Below are 23236 nucleotides of genomic sequence, written 5' to 3'. Positions count from 1 at the left end.
AGTGATTTGTCCAAGGTCACACAGCCTGTCAGAGGTAGGGGCTCAGATCTTCATGAGAAGATGCTAAGATAAGGACAGGGAACCAGGAGACCCCGATGGGCCAAGTTAGAATGATTTCATGCTGAACAGCATCACTGAGCAGGAGGCTGCTTCAGACATTTTCTGACTTCTTAGAGCTTGCAGGAAAGATGGTGCAGTGCTGAGCCCAATGCCATAGCAGACCATTAGGATGTTCATTCATTCATTCACTCCAAAACATATTTACTAAGCACCTACTGTGTGCCAGGCAGTGGTGTGGGTGCTGAGATGAAACTGTGAACAAAGCAGTCAAACACTCCTAGTCCTTACTTGTTCTTGCATTCTTTTATTCAGTAAATGTTTATTGAGGGCCTACTATGTGCAAGGTACTGTCTTTGGCCCTTGGAATATATCAGTGACAAAATGGTGGAATTTATATCCTAGTGAAGGGGACAGGCAATAATCATTATTATTATTATTTTGAGTTGGAGTCTTGCTCTGTCGTCCAGGCTGGAGTGCAGTGGTGCGATCTCAGCTCACTGCAACCTCCGCCTCCCAGGTTCAAGCAATTCTCCTGCCTCAGCCTCCTGAGTAGCTGGGATTACAGGCATACACCACTATGCCCGGCTTATTTTTGTATTTTTAGTACAGACGGGGTTTCACCATTTTGGCAAAGCTGGTCTTGAACTCCTGACCTCAGGTGGTCCGCCTGCCTTGGCCTCCCAAAGTGCTAGGATTACAGACATGAGCCACCGCAACCATCCATAATCATTATTTTTAAAAAGTAGAGTATACTGTATGTCTGCAGGTAAAAGTTCTGTGGGGAAACTGAGCAGGTAGTGGAACTGGGTGTGCCAGCAGGAGCTGCATTTGCAAACAGGGTGGCCAGGGAAGGTGCTGTTGAGAAAGTGACATTTGAGCAACGACTTGAAGGGGGTTGAGGGAATTGAGATCTGGGAACGGACATTGCAGTAGAGGAAACGGCCAGCAGCAAGGCCCCGCAGTGGGAGTGTGCCGGGCATGCTTGAAGAACGTGGCTGGAGTGGAGGGAGGGAGGTGGAAGAACTGGGAGACTTTTCTGAACAACGGCTGGGATGGTCAAGAGCAGCTCCCAACCATGTGTGGCATGGACAGAGGTAAGTGACCCAGGACAGCATCAGGAGTGATCGTGTAGGAGCCAGGATACCCCTACCTCCCTCGTAAGGCCTCCCAGCATTGGCATGTGGGCAGGGCACGTGCATGCGGTGTGGCATCCCTTGCAGTGATTTAAAGGGAAGTCTCAGTATCTCGCAATGTCTTGGAGCCAAAAGAGCTCCCATTTTGAGGCCACTGTGGGAAAGTCATGTGGCGTAAGGAAGGATCATGGCCTTCAGATCGAGCCAGGCCCATGTCTGAAAAATGTCATGGTTGAATGTCTTAGTAATACCAGCATGGAGAAGCCATTTTCTAAGCACGATGTGAAAGCCAGAAATCATACATTAATACGTTTAATGTTATTAACATAAATGTAAAGCCCTTGATATGGCAAAAGTTATAAATAAGATCAAGTGACAAATTGGGAGTAATATTTGTAGCATGTAACATGCAAATACATAGAATAAAACAATAGAAAAATGGCAGAGGTAATGCTGGTTTTAGAACATGAAACACATTCATGCAGAGTTTACAAAAAAAAAAAAAAAAAAAAAAAGGTGGAAGGCCAGATTTGGTCCACGGCCTGTGATTTGCTGATCCGAACTCATTAGGAAAGTTGACATGTCCAAAACTGAGCTTGTGGTCGTCCTTTTACCCACCAAGCATGTTTTCCCCTCAGTATTCCTCCACCAGTGGCTCGAGATGGGAACCTGGGAGTGATGTTCGAGTCCCCTCTGAATGAGGAAGACACCTGGCATGTCAGACACATCCAGGCTGGCCATAGCGATGAGGGGGTGTCATAGGAGGTGAGACTGGAAGGAGACTGGGCTGGATCATGCAGGACTTTGCAGGCTGCAGAGAGGGTTTCACACACACTGTATCCTGAGCGTAAAGAGGACATCAGCTAATGGGAGTGTCACCATCAGTTTTGTGTGTAAACTTCTACCCTGGCTGCTATGGAGAGAACAATTTGGAAGGAAAGAGATTAGAAGTTAGGAGATCATTGAGGAGGTGATTACAGCAGTCCTTGTGGGAGGTGATGACCGCTTGGACTAGGATGGTTGCTCTGCAGACGGATAATGGTGGGAAGATTTGAGATACATGGGGAAGTGGGGCTGACAGGACTTTGTGACTGATTGGAGATGGGGGTGAGAGAGGGAGGAATTGAACATCACTCCCAGGTTCTCAGCTTGAGCCACCGATAGAGGAATACTGAGGGGGAAACGGACTTGGTGGGTACAAGGATGACCACAAGCTCAGTTCTGGACATGTCAAAGAAATCACGGCCCTTGGACCAAATCTGACCCTCCACCTGTTTTGTGTAAATAAAGCTTTCCTGGAACATGGGATCCTCCTTAGTTTAAATATTGCCTGTGGCTGCTTTCATGTATAGCAATAGAGTTGAATAGTTGCGACAGAGACCATATGACTCACAAAGCCAAAAATACATATTATCTGCAGAAAAAGTTTGCTGGGCTTTTGCGTAGGACATCCAAGGGAAGAAAAGTATCAAAGAGGCAGTTGGATATGTAGCTATAAAAATGTCATTTGAGGCTGGGCACGGTAACTCATGCATGTAATCCCAGCACTTGGGAATGGAAAGCAGGGAGGATTGCTTGAGGCCAGGAGTTTGAGACCAATCTGGCTAATATAGCAAGACCCTGTCTCTGCAAAAAAAAAAAAAAAAAAAAAAAAAATAGTAGGACATGATGGCACATGCCTGTAGTCCCAGCTTCTTGGGAGTCTCAGGTGAAAGATCGCTTGAACCCGGGAGATTGAGGCTGCAGTGAGCTGTGATCATGCCACTGTACTCCAGTCTGGGCAACAGAGCAAGACCCTGTCTCAAAAAAGAAAATTAAAAAAAACAAAAACAGTTCGGCACGGTGGCTCACGCCTATAATCCCAGCACTTTGGGAGGCCAAGGTGGGTAGATCGCTTGAGCTCAGGAGTTTGAGACCAGCCTGGGCAACATGGCAAAAACCCCATCTCTACAAAAAAAATTAACCAGGTGTGTTGGCTCGTGCCTGTAGTCCCAGCTATTCAGGAGGCTGAGGTGGGAGGATGGCTTGAGCCTGAGAGTCAGAGGCTGCAGTGAGTCAAGATCATGCTACTGCACTCTAGCCTGGGTGACAGGGCAAGACCCTGTCTCCAAAAAAAAAAAAAAAAAAGTCTACCACTTATTGGAAAAGTGAGCTTCCTTATCTGTAAAATGGGGCGCAATGCCTGGTTCAGCCTGCCTCTTCTCATTCAAATGCTGTTGCCCACAAGTTATCCCCAGCCTTGCCACTTTTGCTACTTAAGTTCTGCTGGGACTGCTTCTTCCTAAAGAAAAGGACCCCCAAACCCACCCACCAATCATGTATCTTTCCAGAGCCTCCCCATCCCTGCACGGTGAATCACCCAGGATGCTGCTGGAATCTTAGCTTGCGTCAGATTGTGTCCTGAGATAGAACACGTGGGGATTATCATGTTTGTTCTCAGATAGGGTATTAGTCAACAAAACTCTTGTCTAATGTGACTGCCTGTCATTGTCCCATTATGATGCCTCTCTCTGCCCTGATCCAAGCATTTCAGGGTCAAGAACAGCCACAGAGCAACCGTGGCCGGCAGCGTGGCAGACTGCCGGCGGGAGGGTGTTAGACGTGCTCCTGTGTGAGTGCCCTGGCTCGGCTTGGAGGTTCTGCCTGTAGATAAAGGCTGAAAAAAGATATTACATTCCCCTCCCCCACCTCCTCCAGAATCCACACTTCATTTTAACGGTATGGCTTTTTTCTCCCATTTGGCTTATATATGGTATGGACTTTCAGTTTTTTATTTTTTAAGAAGCATTTTTGGTCCAGGAAAATGACAGGCCAGGCAAAAGGCATAATTGTCCTGATTTTCAGAAGTGCTGCAATACTCCAGATCTGATGTATGGTAAGACTCGAATCAGAAAGATTCTATTAAACATGTCTGGGATGGGTGACACAGGGGTATTATCTGAGATGATTAATTTGACTCGGTCATTATGGACACAGACAAGCCTGACAAAATTGCATTTCATTCCCCGCAGAATTCATAAAATCACTATACCCGTGATAAGAAGTTACAGTGCTAGGAGCTCAGCTCCAGTTGATGGGGTTTGGAGTTTGGATAAGATGCCATTTTCTGTTGTGAAAACAGAATTGAGAAACATGGAATTGCGCTACAGTCTTTTAGCCGAGATGGTTTTTTTTTAAACTTTTATTTTAGGTTCAGGCGTACGTGTGAAGGTTTGTTATATAGGTAAAGTTGTGTCATGGGGATTTGTTGTACGGATTATTTTGTCACCCAGGTATTCAGCCTAGTACCCATTAGTTATTTTTTCTGCTCCTCTCCCTCCTCCCATCCTCAAGTAGACCCCAGTGTCTGTTGTTCCTTTTCTTGTGTTGATGAGTTCTTATCATCTAGCTCTCACTTATGAGTGAGAACATGTGTTATTTGCTTTTCTGTTCCTGCATTTGTTTGATAAGGATAATGGCCTCCAGCTCCATCTATATTCCTGCAGAAGACATGATGTCGTTCTTTTTTATGACTGCATAGTATTCCATGGTGTATATGTACTACATACAACATTTTCTTTATCCAATCTGTCATTGATGGTCATTCAGGTTGATTCCATATCTGTTGTGAATAGTCCTGCAATGAACATTTGCGTACATGTGTCTTTATGGAAGAATGATTTATATTCTTCTGGGTATATATCCAGTAATGGGATTGCTGGGTTGAATGGTAGTTCTGCTTTTTGTTCTTTGAGTGATTGCTATATTGCTTTCCACAGTAGTTGAACTAATTTACACTTCTACTAACAGTGTGTTACCTTTTCTCTGCAACCTTGCCAGGATCTGTTATTTTTTGGCTTTTTCATAGTAGCTATTCTGACTGGTGTGAGATGGTATCTCATTATGGTTTTGATTTGCATTTCTCTAATGATCAGTGATGTTGTAGCTGAGATGTTCTTGCTGGTGTGGGTTTTACTTGTTAAAATGGCAAGGTGGTAGGGTGACCATATAATTTATTGGCCAAACCAGGACACTGTTTAGAGTGAAAGAAAACATTATTAACATGACACTGGAACAAGAGGCGTGGAGCACGCCTGCCCTGGCCTAGCTAGGACTCGTGTGTGTTGGGAGGAGCTTGAACAGTGGCAGAGCAAAGCTTTGGCTACTGGTAGGCAGGGCTTCTTGTCCTCATTTTCATCAATGCTACCCATATGACTTTGGATAAGTCATTTTTCCCTTTTGAACCTCAGTTTCCTCATCTGTAAAATGGAAATGCCATTTTCTACTTGTTCTGCATGTCATCCAAGGGCTTTTTTTCTTCCTTGGGTGTGTGTGTGGGATTTATGCTGACTTTCTGTTAATGTGTTTTCCCATCTGTTTCCTTGTATAATTCTCTCAGCTCTTAGGTGGGGTTTTGTAGACAAGGAAACTGAGTAGTAGGCAGTTTGGATAAATTGCCAGAAGCCCTCAGCAAGTAAGATTCTCCATGTCAGTGTAACTCCAAAGCCAGAGCTCTTTCTGCAGATCAACAATGTAACTCTCAATACATGAGAGTTACAGCACCTCATGTTTCCATGTATTTCAAATATTCCTCCCAACAAAGCTGGAAGGTTGTTGGAATACATAATCAGGATTCAACTCTGGGGACACAAGTTGGGTTCTCCCAAGAATCATTTCTCACCATGCATCACTGGGAGTGAATGCCACTTCTCCTTTTATGCTATATGCCAACTCTCAACAAGCTCTTTGGAGAAAGGTCAAATCACCCACTACTCCCTCAGTAAATCTTCACCTCTTTCTTATACAGCATTGTGGTGGGAAATGGAGATCGATAGTCAAAATGGCAGCCTGAGAACTTTCATGTAAGCACTAACTGGGATAAAGTAGAAAGCCATCACTAATAAAAGGAACACTTCACCAAGCAGATACAATAACAATTGATTTGTAAATACCTAACAACATAGCTTTGAAATATATGAAGCAATACAGCAGGTTGATAAAAATCACAATCACAGTGGAAATTTTTAACACATTTCTCAGAAACCAAAGGATCAAGCAGAAAAAGAAAAGTAATAGTTGTTTAGAAGATGTAAATGATAGAATTAACAAGCTGAAAATTATAAATATTGATCAAAATTAGCCTGATACTGTATCAAAGGAATTCTCAATGGCTTTTAAAGAATTAATGTATTTTTCATTCCCTTTTGGGTATCTTTTTCTTTTTTCTTGTCAGTGGTTCCTTATTTTATTAGCCTTTTCAAAAAAACCATCTCTTCCTTGTATTTCTTATCTAAAATTTGTTTTCTATTTTATTACTTTTTCTCCTACAGACTTTCGGTTTATTTTGTTATTCTATTTCTACCTTCTTGAGTTGAGTGCTGAGTTTGTTTGTTGTTCTTGCCTTCTAATAAATTCATTTCGATGAAAGTATAGTTTTTCATTGTCCATCTTTCATAACTTTTGTCAGGTAGTGTTTTCATCATTTCAGTTGCAATTTCCTCTTTAGCACAGAAGTTACTTAGATGATTGCTCTTAAAGTGTTTAAGTATGTAGGAGGATTTCCCTCCCTCCATTTTTTTTTCTGCTTGTTTGTTTTTGTTAATAACTAGGTTGGTGCAGGTACTAGTCTGTTCTCACATTGCTAGAAAACTACCTGAGACTGGGTAGTTTATAAAGAAAAGAGGTTTAATCGATTCACAGTTCTGCAGGCTGTACAGGAGGCATGGCTAGGGAGGCCTCAGGAAACTTACAATCATGGTAGAAGGGTGAAGGGGAAGCAAGCACATATTCACATGGCAGCAGGAGAGAGAGGGAGATGGGAAAAGGGCTACACACTTTCAAACAACCCGATCTTGTGAGAACTTACTTACTATCACGAGAACAGCAAGGGGGAAATCAGCCCCCATGATCCAGTCACCTTCCACCAGGCCCCAGCCCGAACTCTGAGAGCTACAATTTGACATGAGATTTGGGTGGGGATGCAGAGTCAAAGCATATCAGTGTATTTAGGTCTTAGAATAGAGAATGTGATCTATCTAATTTCTACCTTTTGAAGAGTTTGAGATTCTCTTTGTTGCTTACCTGGTTATATTTTGTAAGTGTTCTATGGACATTTGAAAGGAATAAATCAAAAGAGTGAATTGTGTTATTCAAATCCTCAATCCTCACTCATTCTGACTGATTTGCCCATTTTGTTTATGGTTTTGTACTAACAGTTTTTTACATTTTATATTTCTGTGGTTTTATCAATTTACATAAAAATTTGTTGTTTCTTCTTAGTAGATTTATATCATTTATTGACTTAAGTGTTCCTTTTGATATTTTTAATGCTTTTTTGCCCTGATTTGTACTTAATTTGTAATTAATTTTGCCACTCTGCTTTTTATTGGCCTGATACATCTATCTATCCATCTATCTATTTATTTATTTTAAGACAGAGTTTCGTTCTGTCACTCAGGATGGAGGGCAGTGGCACAATCTCAGCTCACTGCAACCTCTGCTTCCCAGGTTCAAGGGATTCTCCTGTCTCAGCCTCCTGAGTAGCTGGGATTACAGGCACTCGCCACCATGTCCAGCTAATTTTTGTATTTTTAGTAGAGATGGAGTTTCACCATGTTGGCCAGGCTCGTCTTGGACTCCTGACCTGAGATGATCTACCCATGTTGGCCTCTCAAAGTGCTGGGATTACAGGCGTGAGCCACCATGCTCAGCTGACATCTATTTATTTTTACCTTACAGGTCATTTTATTTTAGGCATGTCTATTATAAATCATATGCTGTATGTATTTTAATAAAAATATTTTGTCTTTTAATAAAGCAATTGAAATCATTCCTATTGTGCTATGAATAGTCTTAATGCTGCCATTTTATGAATATTATGTTTAATAGTTCATTCCTGTTTTCTTTGCAGATTTTTCTAGATTGATAAAGTTCTGTTTTATTCTACTTTCTTTGGTTCTTCCAATGGTGTAAAATTTTTGCTTTTCCTTAAAATTATAAAAAATAGTTAATAAATGAATTCATCAAAGTTTCAGGGCAAGATCAGCATGGAAAAATCATTTGTATTTCTGTAAACCAGCAATGAACAACCCATAAAGGAAACTAAAAAAAAAATTCCATATATAATAACATCTAAGAGAATAAAATATGTAGGAATAAATTAACAAAGAAGGGGAAAAACTTCTAAACTGAAAACTCCACAACATTGCCAAAAGAAATTAAAGATCTAAATAAATTGGAAGATATCCATGTCTGTGGATTGGAAGACTTAATATTGTTAAGATGGTAATACTATCTGAGCATCTACAGATTCAGTGCAATCCCTATCAAATTTCCACTGGTCTTTTTTGCAGAAATGGAAAATCTGATCCTCAAATTCATATGGAATTGCCAGGGGGCCTGAATAACACCAATAATCTTGAAAAATAACAGGTTGGAAGACTCACGCTTCCCAATTTCCATAAAGCAACAGTAGTCAAAACAATGTGGTACTGACATAAGGATAGACATATAGACCAATGCAATAGAATTGAGAGTCTAGAAATAAACCAATACAAGCATGGCCAGTTGATTTTCTATAGGGGTGTCAAGACCATTCAATGGGGAAAGAACAGTAGGCCGTGTGGATATTGACAGCAGAGTATTATAAAGGGTGGGAACAGCCATTGCAAAGACTCTGGGGCAGAAATGTGCCTGGAGTAGCTGGAGTGGTATGAACAAGGGGAATAGGAGATGATGACATCAGAGAGGTAAAAAAGGATGTGGGATTGGGGAGAGCAAGACTACATAGCATGGTGTGGGGGCCATTGTTCCTTATCTGAGTGAAAAGGAGAGCCCTAGAGGGTTGTGAGCAGAGCTTATATTTTAGCAGGGTAATTCTGGCTGTGGGGTGAGAATGGACCTTAGCAAGGGTGGAGGCAGGGAGGCCAAGAGGCCAGGGAGGAGACTGCTGCAGTCATCCAGGGAGAGGAGACTGCTGCAGTCATCCAGGGGGAGGAGACTGCTGCAGTCATCCAGGGCAAAGAGGGTGATGGCTCAAGGTGGAGCTGATGGCATTTTTGGACACATTTCCTGTAGGATGTGAGAGGAAGAGGGGGTCAAGGATGACACCTTGGTTTCTGGCCTGAGCAACCAGAAGGATGGAGTGGCCATTAGCTGAGGTGGAGAAGACTGTGGGAGGGGTAGGTTCTCTCTTAAATGTGTTAAGTTGTTAATATCAATTAACATCCAAAGGGAAGGACAAATAACAGTGGGCTATGTAAGTCTGCATTTCAGGGGAAGGTCTGGCCTAGAGGTAAGAACTGGAGCTCAGCAGCATACAGATGGTCCATAATGCCACAAGTCTGGATGAGAGCACCAGGGAATGAGTGTGTTTAGAGGGTATAAGATCTGAGCTCTGGGAATGTCATCATCAATAGATTAAGGAGAGGAATGGGAACCAACAAAGGACATACAGAAGAAATGGCCTGTGATGTTGAAGGACCAATATCTCTGGTGTCCCAGAAGCCAAGTGAAGAAGTTTGTTCTCAGGGAGGAGGATGCACTAATTATATCAAATTCCACTGATAAGGTCAAGATGAAGGCCAGATGAAGACTGAGCATTGGACACTGGATTTAGGAAGATGGAGGTCATTGATGACCTTCCCAAGCAGTTTTGGTGGAAGTGGGATGAAAACATGATTGGAGTGGGTTTAAGAAAGAATGAATGGAAATGAAGAGGTAACTCTTTGCAGATTTCCTGTAAGATTTTACTAATATTTTTAACTGGCAAAGCTCTTATGACTTAGCATCTCTTTCTATATTTTCATGAGGATGCCAGTGGTATAGAGAAAATTAGGCACCATGGAACGGCCAATTCTACTGCAGGAAAATGCTGGGTTCGGAGTCACAAGACCAGGGTCTGAATCACAACCAGGACCTACTAGCTATGTGACACCTCCACTCTCTAAGCTCCATGTCTCTCATCTGCAAAATGAAGATAATAATCACTTCTCTACAGAACACATATGAATTAAATGGAGAATGTATATGGACATGCTGGGCTCAGTGCCTGGCACATAGTAGGTACTCAGGACAAGTTGTTTTGTGTTTAGTGTCATGCATGTAGGATTTGACTGCATTCAGAAGCGGCATGTTCATGTTTGCATGCTTAGTTATTTTTAAGTGTGCTAATTGCCTCTTTAAGTGAATTGTCATAATTGTGTGATTCCAATATTTTGATACAGCATATGCTTATTTTTTCAAAAGGCTTCTGGTCAATTGGGCTGGTTCCAGTGGATTGAAGTTTTGTTTTTTGACTGAAAGGAATGGACTTGAGCAGTCAGTTAGCATTCACTGGGCACCTTCTCTGTGCCAGCACCTGCTCTGTGCCAGCACCTATTTTAAGGGTGCTGAGGGACAGGGAGGGAGGTGGCGGTCAAAACACATGAACAGCAGGTGGCTGAGGGGCGTGTAGTATGCTGGGAAGGAGAGCTGTGGTTTGAAACTAGAGCCCGGGACATTCCCCCATTTCCCATGCCCATTTATTGTGTTGTAATGAGTCATTACTGTGCACTGTGCTAGGCACTGATGACAAGACAGTTAAAGGACTTCCCCAAAGACACAGAATAAGTAAACAGTAGCTCATTGGCTCAGGATCGTCATTCGTGAGTGTTCCTAACTTGCACAACACAGGTCTGAGCACCACAGGGTGACGTGTGTCTTCAGCCTGACCACCAAGATGGGCTGGGGGCCGATTGCCTTTAGGTGGTAATAAGCCACAGATATCATATCACCCCAGAAAGTAGAGTCCCACTGCCAGCTTTCCAGTTCAGAGTCGCCACCTCCAGGAAGCCTTCCCAACCCCTCTGCCCATTCTAAGGCAAGACTCTACTCCTTTGATGCTCCCTATACAATCCCTTGTGTGTGTCCTCCATAGTATCATAGTATTCATGACCACCTGCAACCATTTTGACTCTACTTACCTTTTGCGTGTGTCCCTGTCCCCCATATCCCATTGTGCTACTGTTTGCTTATTCTGTGTCCTTGAGGAAGTCCCTACCATCTCTGTGAAACTCCAGATGAGGGCAGCAAGGATAGCAATAACTAACGCTGACATCACTCACTGTGTGTTCGGCATTGCCTTGAGAAACTTACATGTTATTGATTCATTTATTCTTCATAGCAGCCCTGTAGATACATACTGTCATTACCCGCTTTCTCACACATCAGGAAACTGAGGCACAGAGAGGGTGTTTTAGTCTGTTTTGCATTGCTATAAAGGAATACTTGAGACTGGATCTTTGACAAAGAAAAGAAGTTTAATTGGCTCATGGTTCTGCAGGCTGTATCAGCATGGCACCCAATCTGCTCACTTTTGATGAGGCCTCAGGAAGCTTTTACTCCTGGGAGAAGGTGAAGGGGGGAGCAGGCATGTCACATGGCAGGAGAATGAGAGAGAGGGGAAGAGGTGCCAGTCTCTTTAAACAACCAGCTCTTGCATGAATGAATAGAGCAAAAACTCACTCATTACCAAAGGGAGGGTCCCAAGCCACTACTGAAGGATCTGCCCCATGACCCAAACACTTTTGGCTCAGCCCCACCTCCAACAGTGGGTCACTTTTCAACATGAGATTTGGAGGGGACAAATATCCAAACTGTATCAGAGGGTAAGTAATGCACCCAGAGTCACATGCAGGCAGTAAGTTGCAGAGCCAGGATGCAAACCCAAGCTGCCTGGCTCGTAACCACTGCACTGCACTGCCTCCTGCGTGATAGGGACAGTAGTTCCCACCTCCAGGGCAGTCATGGAGGTTGAGTGAGATGCATGTTTACGGCGTCTGCCCCAGGACCTGGCTGTACGTTCAATTCTTTTTTTTTTTTTTTTTTTTTTTAAAGATGAGGTCTCCCTCTGTCACCGAGGCTGGAGTGCAGTGGCACAATCACAGCTCACTTCAGCCTTGACCTCCTGGGCTCAAATGATCCTCCACCTCAGCCCCCGAAGTAGCTGGGACTACAGGCGCATGGCAACACACCCAGCGAATTTTTGTATTTTTTTTTTTTTTGTAGAGATGGGGTTTCACCGTGTTGCCCAGAGTGGTCTCAAACTCCTGGGCTCAAGCGATGCTCCCATCTTGGCCTCCCAAAGTGCTGGGATTATAGGCCAACTCATTGTTTCTGAGCTCTTACTTTGTGTTCCGACTCTGTGCCAGGTTCTGACCAAGGCATTGGGGATATAGGGAGCAAAACTCACATTAAATATCAGACAAGTAATCACACAAGAAGTCAGTTAACTACTTATAACGATGAGTGCTTCCAAGGAAAAATTCTGGGCAATCTTGGGGTGTGAAATGGGGTTTGATCTACCCTGGAGTATCAGGGAAGACATTTAAACAAAACCTATTGTGGAGAGATGAGTAGGAATGAACCACGGGAGGGACAACGTGTGGCGGGCGGAGTGCAGCAGGGGGAACTCTGTAGGGGAGAGCCAGAGGCAGGAGAGGTCACTGTGGTTAGAGGGGTGGCAGGGCCAGGCCATGCAAGGACTTCCGGGGCTGGACCTGGGACTGTGGACTTCATCCTGAAGGCAGTAGGGAGCTCATCATTTGATGTGGGATTGACATCGTGTGATGATCATCTTGATAGAGATCAGTCTGGCTACAGAAAGAGAATAGAGCAGCCCGAGTGGCCAATGAAAGGGGCTGGTAAGAGGTGGTGGTGGCCTGGATTAGGATAGTGGCAGTGGGAGAGAAACAGATTTTAAAGATATTTCGGAGGCGTTTCATTGGATTTGAGAGATGTCAGGGGGTGAGTCCCAGGTTCATGGTTCTATGAACTGGATGGAAGGTAGTGTCACTTGCTGAGATGGGGAGGACACAGGGACACGGCAGAGGAAGGGGTAGTTTATGATCAACAAATGAGAACATTGACTGGGCATGGAGGGGCTCAGCCCTGGAGCTCAGATGAGTGACCAAGGCTGGAGGGGTAAATGTGGCACTTAGATGAGAATCGAAACCCAGACTGGTTGAGGTCCACCTGGGGAGGCAATGTAGGACAGGAAGAGAGGGGAGTTCAGGACAGCCTGAGGAATCCTAGCATGAGAACAGAGAAGGAGAAGGTGAAGCAGAAAGGTGGGCATGGTCATGGCCTGTTCCCAGATGACTGCCCATCTATGAGATCATCCCGCTGCAGCCCTGCAGAGGGAGGAAATGAGCAAGGGGCCATGTGGGCTCTGGGTCCCAGTGGTGGGTCCTAGGGTGGCAAGGCACTTACCCTCTCAGTCTGTTCTATGACTGTAACGGATAGTCTAGGGCTCTCCCCCATGGAATTTAGGTATCTTGTGCTTTCTGCTGTTGCCACAGGCAGTACACACACCCAGCTATCCCCGCTGCTCAGTAACTTCATCCAGCAGACACTCAGGGAATTGGCTACCACCAACCAGGTCCTGTGCCAGGCTCAGTGACCTTCACTATTTTAACACACGCACTTAACAAACAATACAATGATGCTAGAAGATGTTATTTCTTACATGCTATTGTGGTTTAGGTTTTCCCCCACCTCTACGCATATTTCTTGATTGATTTAGGATTTAGCACGGTAGGTGACAATATATGTTACATAGTTATATAGTCTGAAAGAGCTAGAAGGAAGATATTGAATGTTCCCAACACAAATGATAAATGTTCAAGATGCTGGATATGCCAATTACCCTGATCTGACCGTTATGCGTTATTTGTATCAAAACATCACTGTGTACTCTATAAGTAAGTACCATTATTTTACGTCCATTTAAAAAATGAAAGAAAAAGTGTGGAATACATTTACTTTTATATTTACCAATGCCTTTGATATGCTTCCTCTGTTCTGGAACATTCTCAACTATTATCTCCTCAGTTCTCCCCTGACCTATTCTCTCACTCTTCTCCTTCCAGAATGCTGATTGAACAGGCATCCATTAGACACTCTTACTCTGTCCACTGTGCACATAAACTCTCTTTCATATTTCCTTTTTGACCGTCCATGCCGAACTCTGGATAATTTCTTCAGAGTCATCTTCCAGTTGACACACCTCTCTTCTGCTAGGTCTAATCTCTTCCAGAGTGTAGAAATGGAAGAATGACTCCTCAAGCTAAAGTAACCTTGTTACTAAAACCCCAACAAGGACAGAATGAGACAGGAAAACTATAGGCCAGTCGCACTTGTGAACCTGATACAAAAGTTCTAAACAAAACAGCTAACAAAACCCAACAATCTATAGAAAGAATAATATGTCATGACCAAATAGGGCTTATTCCAGGAATGCAAGATTGATCTACCATTAGAAAACCAAATTACATATTTACTATATTAACTGAATTAAAGGAGAAAGGTCATTTGAGCCTGTCAGTGGATGCAGGGGGAAATAATTTGATAAAATCGAAAAGCCATGCATGATTTTAATAAAGCCACACACTTTGACCCACCAGGAGGTCCCTCAGCGTGCTTAAGAATACCTCCAATAACCCGTGGCAAATGGTATCCTTTGTGGTGAAATATTGAGCTCTTTAAGATAAGGAAAAAGGCCCGGATGTCTGCTCTCACCACTTCTATTCAGCGTTGTCCTGGAGGTTCCTGGACAGTTTGGCGAGGTGGGAAATAATAAACAAGGAAGGATTGGAAAGGAAGGTGCGCAGGTGACTCCTGGTTTCTAGCTTGCGCTCCTGCAAGGATGTTTGTGCCATTTACCAAGATGAGAAAGACTGAGAAGCCTTGGGCTGAGTGTTGGGAGCACAAGAGAAAATGGCCTGGCTTCCCTGGAAAGATCACTAGGCCTGGAATCAGGACACTTCAGCTCCATTCCCAACTCTTCCCCCAACCTTAGATGGACTGCTTTCCTCCCTGGACCTGAGTCTCCATCTGTGAAATGGGTGGGCAGGAAAGATGGATCCAAGGTGGGCTGTGATGGCTAGATCTGGTGGGAAACCAGAGAGGAACAGGGGGAGCCGGCCCCCATTCTCCAGGAGGGCAGGCTTCTGTGTGCAGAGCCTCTGGTGGGAGGAAGCATCTGTTTGGGGATAGGGCAGGAGTCTGACCGAGTCAGGGCACTGTCTTGACCCTCTGCTTTGCAGAGGCATCATCGCTTCTCTCCTTTGTCAAGGGGTTGCTATCGTTATTGTTGCTGTTGGGTATGTTCTGTGGTTGTAAGGCACTGGCCCCCACCGACATGTCTTTTTGATGTTTTAGACCTACAACGGCCAGAGCGAGAACAACGAAGACTATGAGATCCCCCCAATAACACCTCCCAACCTCCCGGAGCCATCCCTCCTGCACCTGGGGGACCACGAAGCCAGCTACCACTCGCTGTGCCACGGCCTCACCCCCAACGGTCTGCTCCCTGCCTACTCCTATCAGGCCATGGACCTCCCAGCCATCATGGTATCCAACATGCTAGCACAGGACAGCCACCTGCTGTCGGGCCAGCTGCCCACGGTGAGTCCCTGTCACCTGCTGCAGTTTCTGCTGATGACAGCAGGGAGGGGTTTGAGAGGGAAGCAGAAGAATGTTGATGCTTTGATAAGAACCCTCTGCTCATGGGCAGGGTCTGAGTTCACCTGGTTGCTTGCATGGGAGTCTGTGGGACACGGTGGGTGGGCATGGAGAGAAATCTAATGTCAGCACGCTGTTTCCTTCTGGAGCTCTGGGTACAATATCTTGGTATTGGTTTGCATTATTTGTTAATAGTATAATCTCATTTTTATTTTTTAACAGTTTTATTGAGGTATAATTTATATTCCATACAATCCACCCATTTAAAGTATACTACTTAACAGCTTTTCATATATTCACAGAGTTGTGTGACCATTAACACAATTGATTTTAGAACATTTCATCACCCCATAAAGAAACACTAGCTAGGCACAATGGTGTGTACCTATAATCTCAGCTACTTGGGAGGCTAAATGGGAGGATCACTTGAACCCAGGAGTTCTGGGCTGTAGTGCACTATGCAAATCAGTTGGCCGCACTAGCTTTGGCATCAGTATGGTGACCTCCTAGGAGTGGGGAACCACTAGGTTGCTTAAGGAGGGGTAAACTGGGCAAGGTCGGAAACAGAGCAGGTCAAAACTCCCATGCTAACCAGTAGTGGGATCGTGCCTGTGAAAAGGCACTGCACGCCAGGCAACATGGCAAGACCCTATCACAGAAAGAAAAGAAAAGAAAAATGAAAAATGCTCTATTGCTGGGCATGGTGGCTCACGCCCGTAACCCCAGCACTTTGGGAGACTGAGGCAGGAGGATCACTTGAGTCTAGGAATTCAAGACCAGCCTTGGCAACGTAGCAAGACCCTGTCTCTACAAAACAAAAAATTAGCCAGGTGTGGTGGCATGTAGCTGTAGTCCTAGCTACTTGGGAGGCTGAGGTGGGAGGATCACTCGAACCCGGGAGGTCAAGGCTGTGGTGACAGAGTGAGACCCTTTCTCAAAAAAAAAAAAACAGGAAGAAACATCATATTTTTGGCCATCACTCCCAACCCACTCCCTGAAATCTTCAGCCCTAGGCAACCACTAATTGACTTTCTGTCTCTATAAATTTGCCTATTCTGGACATTTCATAGAAATGGAATCATATAATTTAAAAAAATTGTATCTTGCTTAAGCTGCCAGAGAAGAGGGTGATTACTGAGTTAAAGTTCATGGGATAGGTAAAAATGTACCAGGCAGACAAAGGCAAGAAAGAACCTTTCCCAGGTTGGGGGAATATCAGGTCCAAAAGGAGGCGGCAATGGTGCTTGTGCCATGCTTGGGAACAGCATGTGGTTCATTCTTTTTATTGGGCTGGAGAGGAAGGACCTGGAGCCAAGGAGAGAGAGGAGATGAAAGAGCTCAGCAGGGCCTGGATCATAAGGGTCCTGAATCCCATTCTAAAGAGATATATATCCTTAGAATGGCTGATTTGAGGCCAGGCATGGTGGCTCACAACTCTAATCCCAGCACTTTGGGAGGCTGAGGCGGGTGGATCACTTGAGGCCAGGAGTTCAAGACCATCCTGGTCAACATGGCCAAATTCTGCCTCTACTAAAAATACAAAAATTAGCCAGGCATGGTGGCACACACCTGTAATACCAGCTACTCAGAAGGTTGAGGCACAAGAATTGCTTGAACCTGGGAGGTAAAGGTTGCAGTAAGCCGAGATGGTGCCACTGCACTACAGCCTGGGCCACGCAGCAAGACCCTGTCTCAAAAAAAAAAAAATAATGGCTGATTTGAACCATCACAATGTATAGAAAAATGGTAGAACAGTAGAGCATTTTTTTTATACCATAGAAAAATCTCCTTAAGGGAATTCTAGTGCTTCTTCTGAACAACTGTGACTTGTGCTTATTTTTGCTTTTTTTCCCTTCACATTTAATATTACATACTAGTCATGACTCTTACATTCATTTTTAAGTGACAGGGACCAAACTTATACAAAAGAGTCTGAAATATCCAGGGGGTGGATACAGGGTTTCAGGCATGGTTCAATCCAGGAACTCCACCAGTGTCACAAGGCCCATTTCCACACAACAGGCTTGATGGCTGCTGGCAGCCAGCATCTTCCCTGACATTTCTGGCAGAGAGGACCATGACAGCATCGCTGGACAGACCACTATGTCTAGGAGGAAGCGGCTCACTATTTTGTCAGCTTGAGTCACACACACACCTGTGGCACAGGAGGAGGGCTGCTTAGTTGATTTTCCTAGCAGAATCTCATGGTTTGGGGTGGCTTGTGTCTACCTCTGCCATGACTGTTCAGAAGCCACAGTCAAATTTGTGGCCCAATTCTAGCAGACCCGTGAGACCTTAGGACATGGCTTTATAGTCAAATGATCTCAACTGTATTTTGTTTACTCTTCATTTATTGCCACCAAACTTCCTTGTTTAAAAAAGCTGGTGTCCTCTGTGTATTTTTGTAAGGCATGTCCCATTTTTTGGTTTGTTTTTGAAGTTAGGTGAGAAATAAAAGGAGACAAGGAAGGGAAGGAGGGTGGGAGGAAACCAACTCGAGATCCCCATTTTATAGTGTTTGGTTCTCACAAAAGAGTTCAATGAAAATGGATGCTCCTTTTCTCCAGAAATTTTTTCCTTGTGGGTCCATCAATAATGCAAGTCCTCAGCTTCCTCTTCTCTCTCTCAAACCTAGCGATTCAGACTCACACCACCATGTCTGGAATGGTTTTAACCCATTTATGTCTGAGGTTGCAATTTTTTGAATTTTTGCAATCAGACCTTGGCGATGAGCTTGAGCAGTAGATATAAATAACTCCCACAGGCTTAGCGTTTCAATAATGGAACACTAGGCATAAATGGGTTTCCAGTGCGTTAGAATGCTTGTGCCTTTCTTGCTTACCAGGCTCATTTTCTAGCAGAAACCTCACTGCTCCGGACCATCCCTGTTTGGGATTTATGGTAATACAAGCAAAAGCAGGGCCAGGTGGGCACCTTGTCATCTGCTATGAGGGCTGTGGTGCAGGAGTGAGCATGGCTACAGTTTGGGGCCACTGTGTTGCCACCTTTGGTACTGGGGTGAATGGAGACAGTGTGGGGTGGTGGTTGGTCCCAGACACCCGAATTAGATCCTGGCTTCACCTTTGAAGCCTGGGTTCCCTTGTCTTGGAGTCATAATCGTACCCACCTGAAGATTGCGATGAAGTGTATCAGAGATAATGAATGTAAAGTCTTAGCAAATGTCTGGCAGAGAGTGAACATTCAGTGAGCATTTGCTATTGTTATTTGTAATAAAAATGAATTCCCACTATAACTAAATGGCAGTGTTTTCCCTTAAGTCTCATTTACCTAAAGGAGCAGACTGCAGGCACCCTCAGGTACATTTGTAGGGCCACCTGATTATAATAGCTCTGATAATTACAAAGCATGTTATCTTTTTATCAAAGATGACCCCCTAATCGCCCCTCCTAGGAAATGCTTTTGTTGGGCTCTGTCCAAATAGGCACTTGCAGTCGTTTTCCAGATTTTCTTTAAAACTAGCTCATGTTTAAGAGGCTTCACAAATTCAGATAGCCTTAATTCTTCCATTAGAATTTGCAAGGGTTCACTGAATTTCATATTCCCTCTTTATGTCATGAAAGATAAGCCAAACTCTATTACCCAGGGGAGGGCACCCGGACCAACTGGGAAAACCAGATAAGAAGATGTACATGCATTGGGACTATCTGGTGAAGAGAGACAAGGGACTCTTCAAGACAGTTTTTAAATTCATCTGAACCACAGGACAAAGGGGCGTGGCTCTGTGTGTGCGTGGGCATACACGCTACGTGGGTGACGCTGGAATTGGTGTTAACACCTGCTGGGTGTCAAGCACCATGCAGAGGGCTTTCAAATGTTTTCTTGCATAATCACCCCAAGAAGCAAACCGAGGGATAATGATAATAGTATCATGAAGGGATGGAGACCCCAAGGTGGCAGGTGATTATATTAGTGTCTCATGGCTGCTTTAAGAGATTTCCACCAACTTGGGGGCTTAAAAAAACAGAGATTTATTCTATCACACCTCTAGAAGTCCAGAAGCAGTCTCCTTGGGCTGAAATCACGGTGTCAGGAGGAACTCACTTTCCCCAGAGGCTGTCGGGGAGAATCCAGCCTTGCTTCTCCTCCGGCTCCTGGGGGTTGCTGGTCTTCCCTGGCTCGTGGCTGCATCATTCTGATCTCTGCCTCCATCTTCACATGGCCTTCTCTCTGTCAGCAAAACTCCCTTTTCCCCTCTTCTAAGGACATTTGTGATGGCATTTAGGGCATTTGGGATAATCTAGGATAATCTCCCATCTCAAGATCCTTAATCACATCTGCAAAGACCGTCTTTTCTGAATACAGTACCATTTACAGGTTCCAAGGATTAGGACCTGGTATCTTTGGGGGGCAGTTTTCAACCTACCACAATGATCCTCAGCTGTGTGACAGCCTTCATTGAGCGCCCACTAGGTACCAGGCATTGTTCTAGGCTTGGGATCTACAAGATGCCCTTGAGGGACTCCTGGTGCAGATGGAGAGAAGGTAAGAAGCCTATTTCTAAGACTGTGGTAAATAATAGCATCAGTGTGTGGTGCTCTGTGCCCGGAAGAGGCCCCTTAGATGTGGGGTTATCACTTCCTAGAGGAAGTGTCCCCTGATGCAGAGTAGATTCTGTAAGTACTTTGTGAATGAATTACTGTCATGCAGCTCTTAAACAGCAAGGCCAGAATGCAAACCCAGCTCTATCCCCTGCCATCCACCTCTCAGTTTTACCAGATGGCTGAGGGATGGTGCGACCGGGCTGCAGGGCCACAGGTGGCACAGAGGATGCGCTGATGGCCAGGGTGCTTCAGGCGTTGTCTGCACAGGTCGAGATACACTAAGGATGTCATCCCTGGAGAGGCGGGCTAGGCCAAGGCATTTGACAGCCATCTCATAAATGCCAAAGCCCCCTTGGCTGTGATCCCGGAGGCCACCGATTCTTTCCGGTCCCCTGCCCTGGCCTGTTCAGCCTTGTGGGCACACGTGGGAGTTAGCCTTCTGCTTTAAAGGTATGGCAGCTAGCAGGAGTCATGTACAGTATTGGAATTGAACCCCTTTTACAAAATTAAATATGCTTAAGGCTTCTCCCTCAACTTCAGCGTCTTAACTGATTAAACATTCATTTCCAAGACAAAAAGAGTCAATTTAGTATGAAAGATATATTTTGCCGGTTTAATTTAAAGTGCTGTACCTCTGTCTGACCCTGATTTTCATAACTCAATAATTTAATCCTGTGTTGATTGTCTCATTTCGAGAGAGATATTGTATGTATAAATCAGTTTCTAAAATACCCAAAGAAACTCGAAGAGTGGAATTTATTAAGCTGCTTCTGTTAAGTCTGAAATCATTTATTTTGGAGTCGTCCTTGGGAAGTGTTTGAGCTTATGCTCCTGGCTTACCCAGGAGAGGAATTACCCTGGGAGATGACAGAGTTAGACGTTTCCAGACAGGTTCCTGGGGAACCTGCACCTTTTGTGAGACCAGAGAAACTCCTGGGAGAGCCTCGGGCAGATGGAGGCTGGGCCCAGCCAGAAACGAATGCTGGCAAAGCTCCCCCGACAGTAGCCATAGATTCTGGTGATCAGGGAAATGTGGGTTTTTCCTGCACCAAGCCCCGTGGGTCTCTGGAGCTGTGTGGTCTTGCTGTGGGACTCACTTAGTGCAGGAGAGGTATGCAGTGTCATTCATGCATGCTCCTCCCAGCTCTGACTCCTGTTTGCTTTCTTTGGGATCTTGGACAAGTTACTTCTCTCCCAGCCTCAGTTTTCGTATCTATGAAATGAGGATTGGGATTTCAGCTCTGATGAACTCACAAATAGGAAAATGGGTAGAATTGTTTTGTTAGCAGTGACATACTAGACAAGTATATGGATCTGAAGTTCAATAGTCCTCCCACTACCAATGTCACACATATCACTGGCCTAAGGGGGCTCAAATCCTATCAAATGCAGTACTTAGTGCTGCGTTTCAGATTCTTTGTGTTCTAGGTCCCCGTCCTAAAGCATCTTGCCAGGATAGGCCCTTCATGCTGCACACACAGGGCTAGGGGCTGTGGCCCAGGGTCCCCCGCCCCAAGCGAAGGGCCTTTCCACGCTGGTGCCCTGGACTAGGCTGTTGGGGAAGAGGCTGAGCTGTACCTTAGTTGCCACTTGACTGCCTTGCTTTAGAGATGGTTCCTGTGCCCGGAGCCTGGGGGCAGGGTTTAAAACTTGGAGTGGGGACTTGATCCTGGGGGCAGGGCCTTGGACTTAGGGACAAGGTCTGGGTATTGACTCTGGGAGGTCCTTGATATACCTTGGAGTGGGGACTTGATCCTAGGGGCAAGGGCCTTGGAGTTAGGGACAGGGTCTGGGTATTGACTCTGGGAGGTGCTTGATATACCTCCTAACACCTCCCCCATTTTCTTCCTGTTCTGAACTATTCCCCTCCAATCTCCTTTCTCTCTCCTCTTCTCTTCCTTGCCACTTTCCTCCTCCCTGCAGAAGGCATGGTCTATCTCTGTTGGATTCTCACAAGTTGAGACATAGGAATCCCCTCCCGAGTTGCAGATGTAAGGAAAAAAGACCCTCAACCCTTGGTCCTCTGGTCTTTGAAACACAGGGGGCAGTAGGGACCCCCTAGTCCAACCCAGTCATTTCATAACTCTTAATGCATAACATTTTTGGTTTGGTCATGTCTTATGAATGTATCAATTAGCTTTTGCTGTGTAACAAACTACCCCAATACCTAGTGGCTTAAAACAATGTGTTCTTATGATTTCTCATTATTTAGCAGGTCAGCGATGTAGTTCTTTTGATCTGGACTGATTCCGGTGATTTCTGAGGTCCAGCTTACAGCCTGCCTGCAGCTGCTTATTGTAGGATGGCCTTATTGACATTGCAGTGGTTGGCCCAGGGTCAGCTGACACCAAAGGGGAATGATTTGGCCACTCTCATATCTCATGATGACAGCTGTATGTCTCAAGGCTGGGCATCGTGGCTTGCCTGTCATATCAGTACTTCGGGAGGCCAAGATGGGCAGATCACTTGAGGTCAGGAGTTCAAGACCAGCCTGGCCAACATAGTGAAACCCCATCTCTACTAAAAATACAAAAATTAGCTGGGCATGGTGGCTTGCGCCTGTGATCCTAGCTACTCGGGAAGCTGAAGCAAGAGAATCACTTGAACCCGGGAAGCCAAGGTTGCAGTGAGCCAAGATCACGCCACTGCACTCCAGCGTGGGTGACAGAATGAGACTATCTCAAAAAAAAAAAAAAGGAAAAGAGAGATGTGTGTCTCTCTGGTGTCCTAGGATCATTCACATGGTGATGGACACAGGGTGCCCAGGGTAGCAAGAGAGGGTACACCCCAATGTGCAGTACTTTTCAAACCTCTGCATGCATCCTGTTTGCCCCTGGCCCATTGGCCAAAGCCTGTCACATGGCAAATCCCAGAGTAAGGGGTGGAGAAATAGATCCTACCTCTCGAAGAGAGAAATGGTAGAGTCACATCATAGGAGGGTGTGGACGCAGAGAGGCAAGAATGTGTAGCTAATTTTGTAACCTACCGTGATGACGTTTT

The 23236-nt window shown here is 44.9% G+C and overlaps 1 protein-coding gene across 6 annotated transcripts in view; it reads left to right on the top strand.

The window, feature by feature from the left end:
* The window catches only part of TOX2 (TOX high mobility group box family member 2), a 154063-nt gene that overhangs the window by 76186 nt on the left and 54641 nt on the right, over positions 1-23236 (top strand). For all 6 annotated transcript variants that reach the window (XM_058433117.1, XM_058433116.1, XM_058433119.1 and 3 more), the window contains exon 3: positions 15372-15617. In XM_058433117.1, the coding sequence (XP_058289100.1) occupies positions 15372-15617 (246 nt within the window). The remainder of the gene's footprint in view (positions 1-15371; positions 15618-23236) is intronic.

This window comes from Hylobates moloch, unplaced genomic scaffold, assembly GCF_009828535.3.
Source record: "Hylobates moloch isolate HMO894 unplaced genomic scaffold, HMol_V3 SCAFFOLD_21, whole genome shotgun sequence".
In the NCBI taxonomy this organism is placed as follows: domain Eukaryota; kingdom Metazoa; phylum Chordata; class Mammalia; order Primates; family Hylobatidae; genus Hylobates; species Hylobates moloch.
The sequence above is the reverse complement of the archived record's forward strand: the minus strand, read 5'-3'. Positions and strand labels throughout refer to the sequence as shown.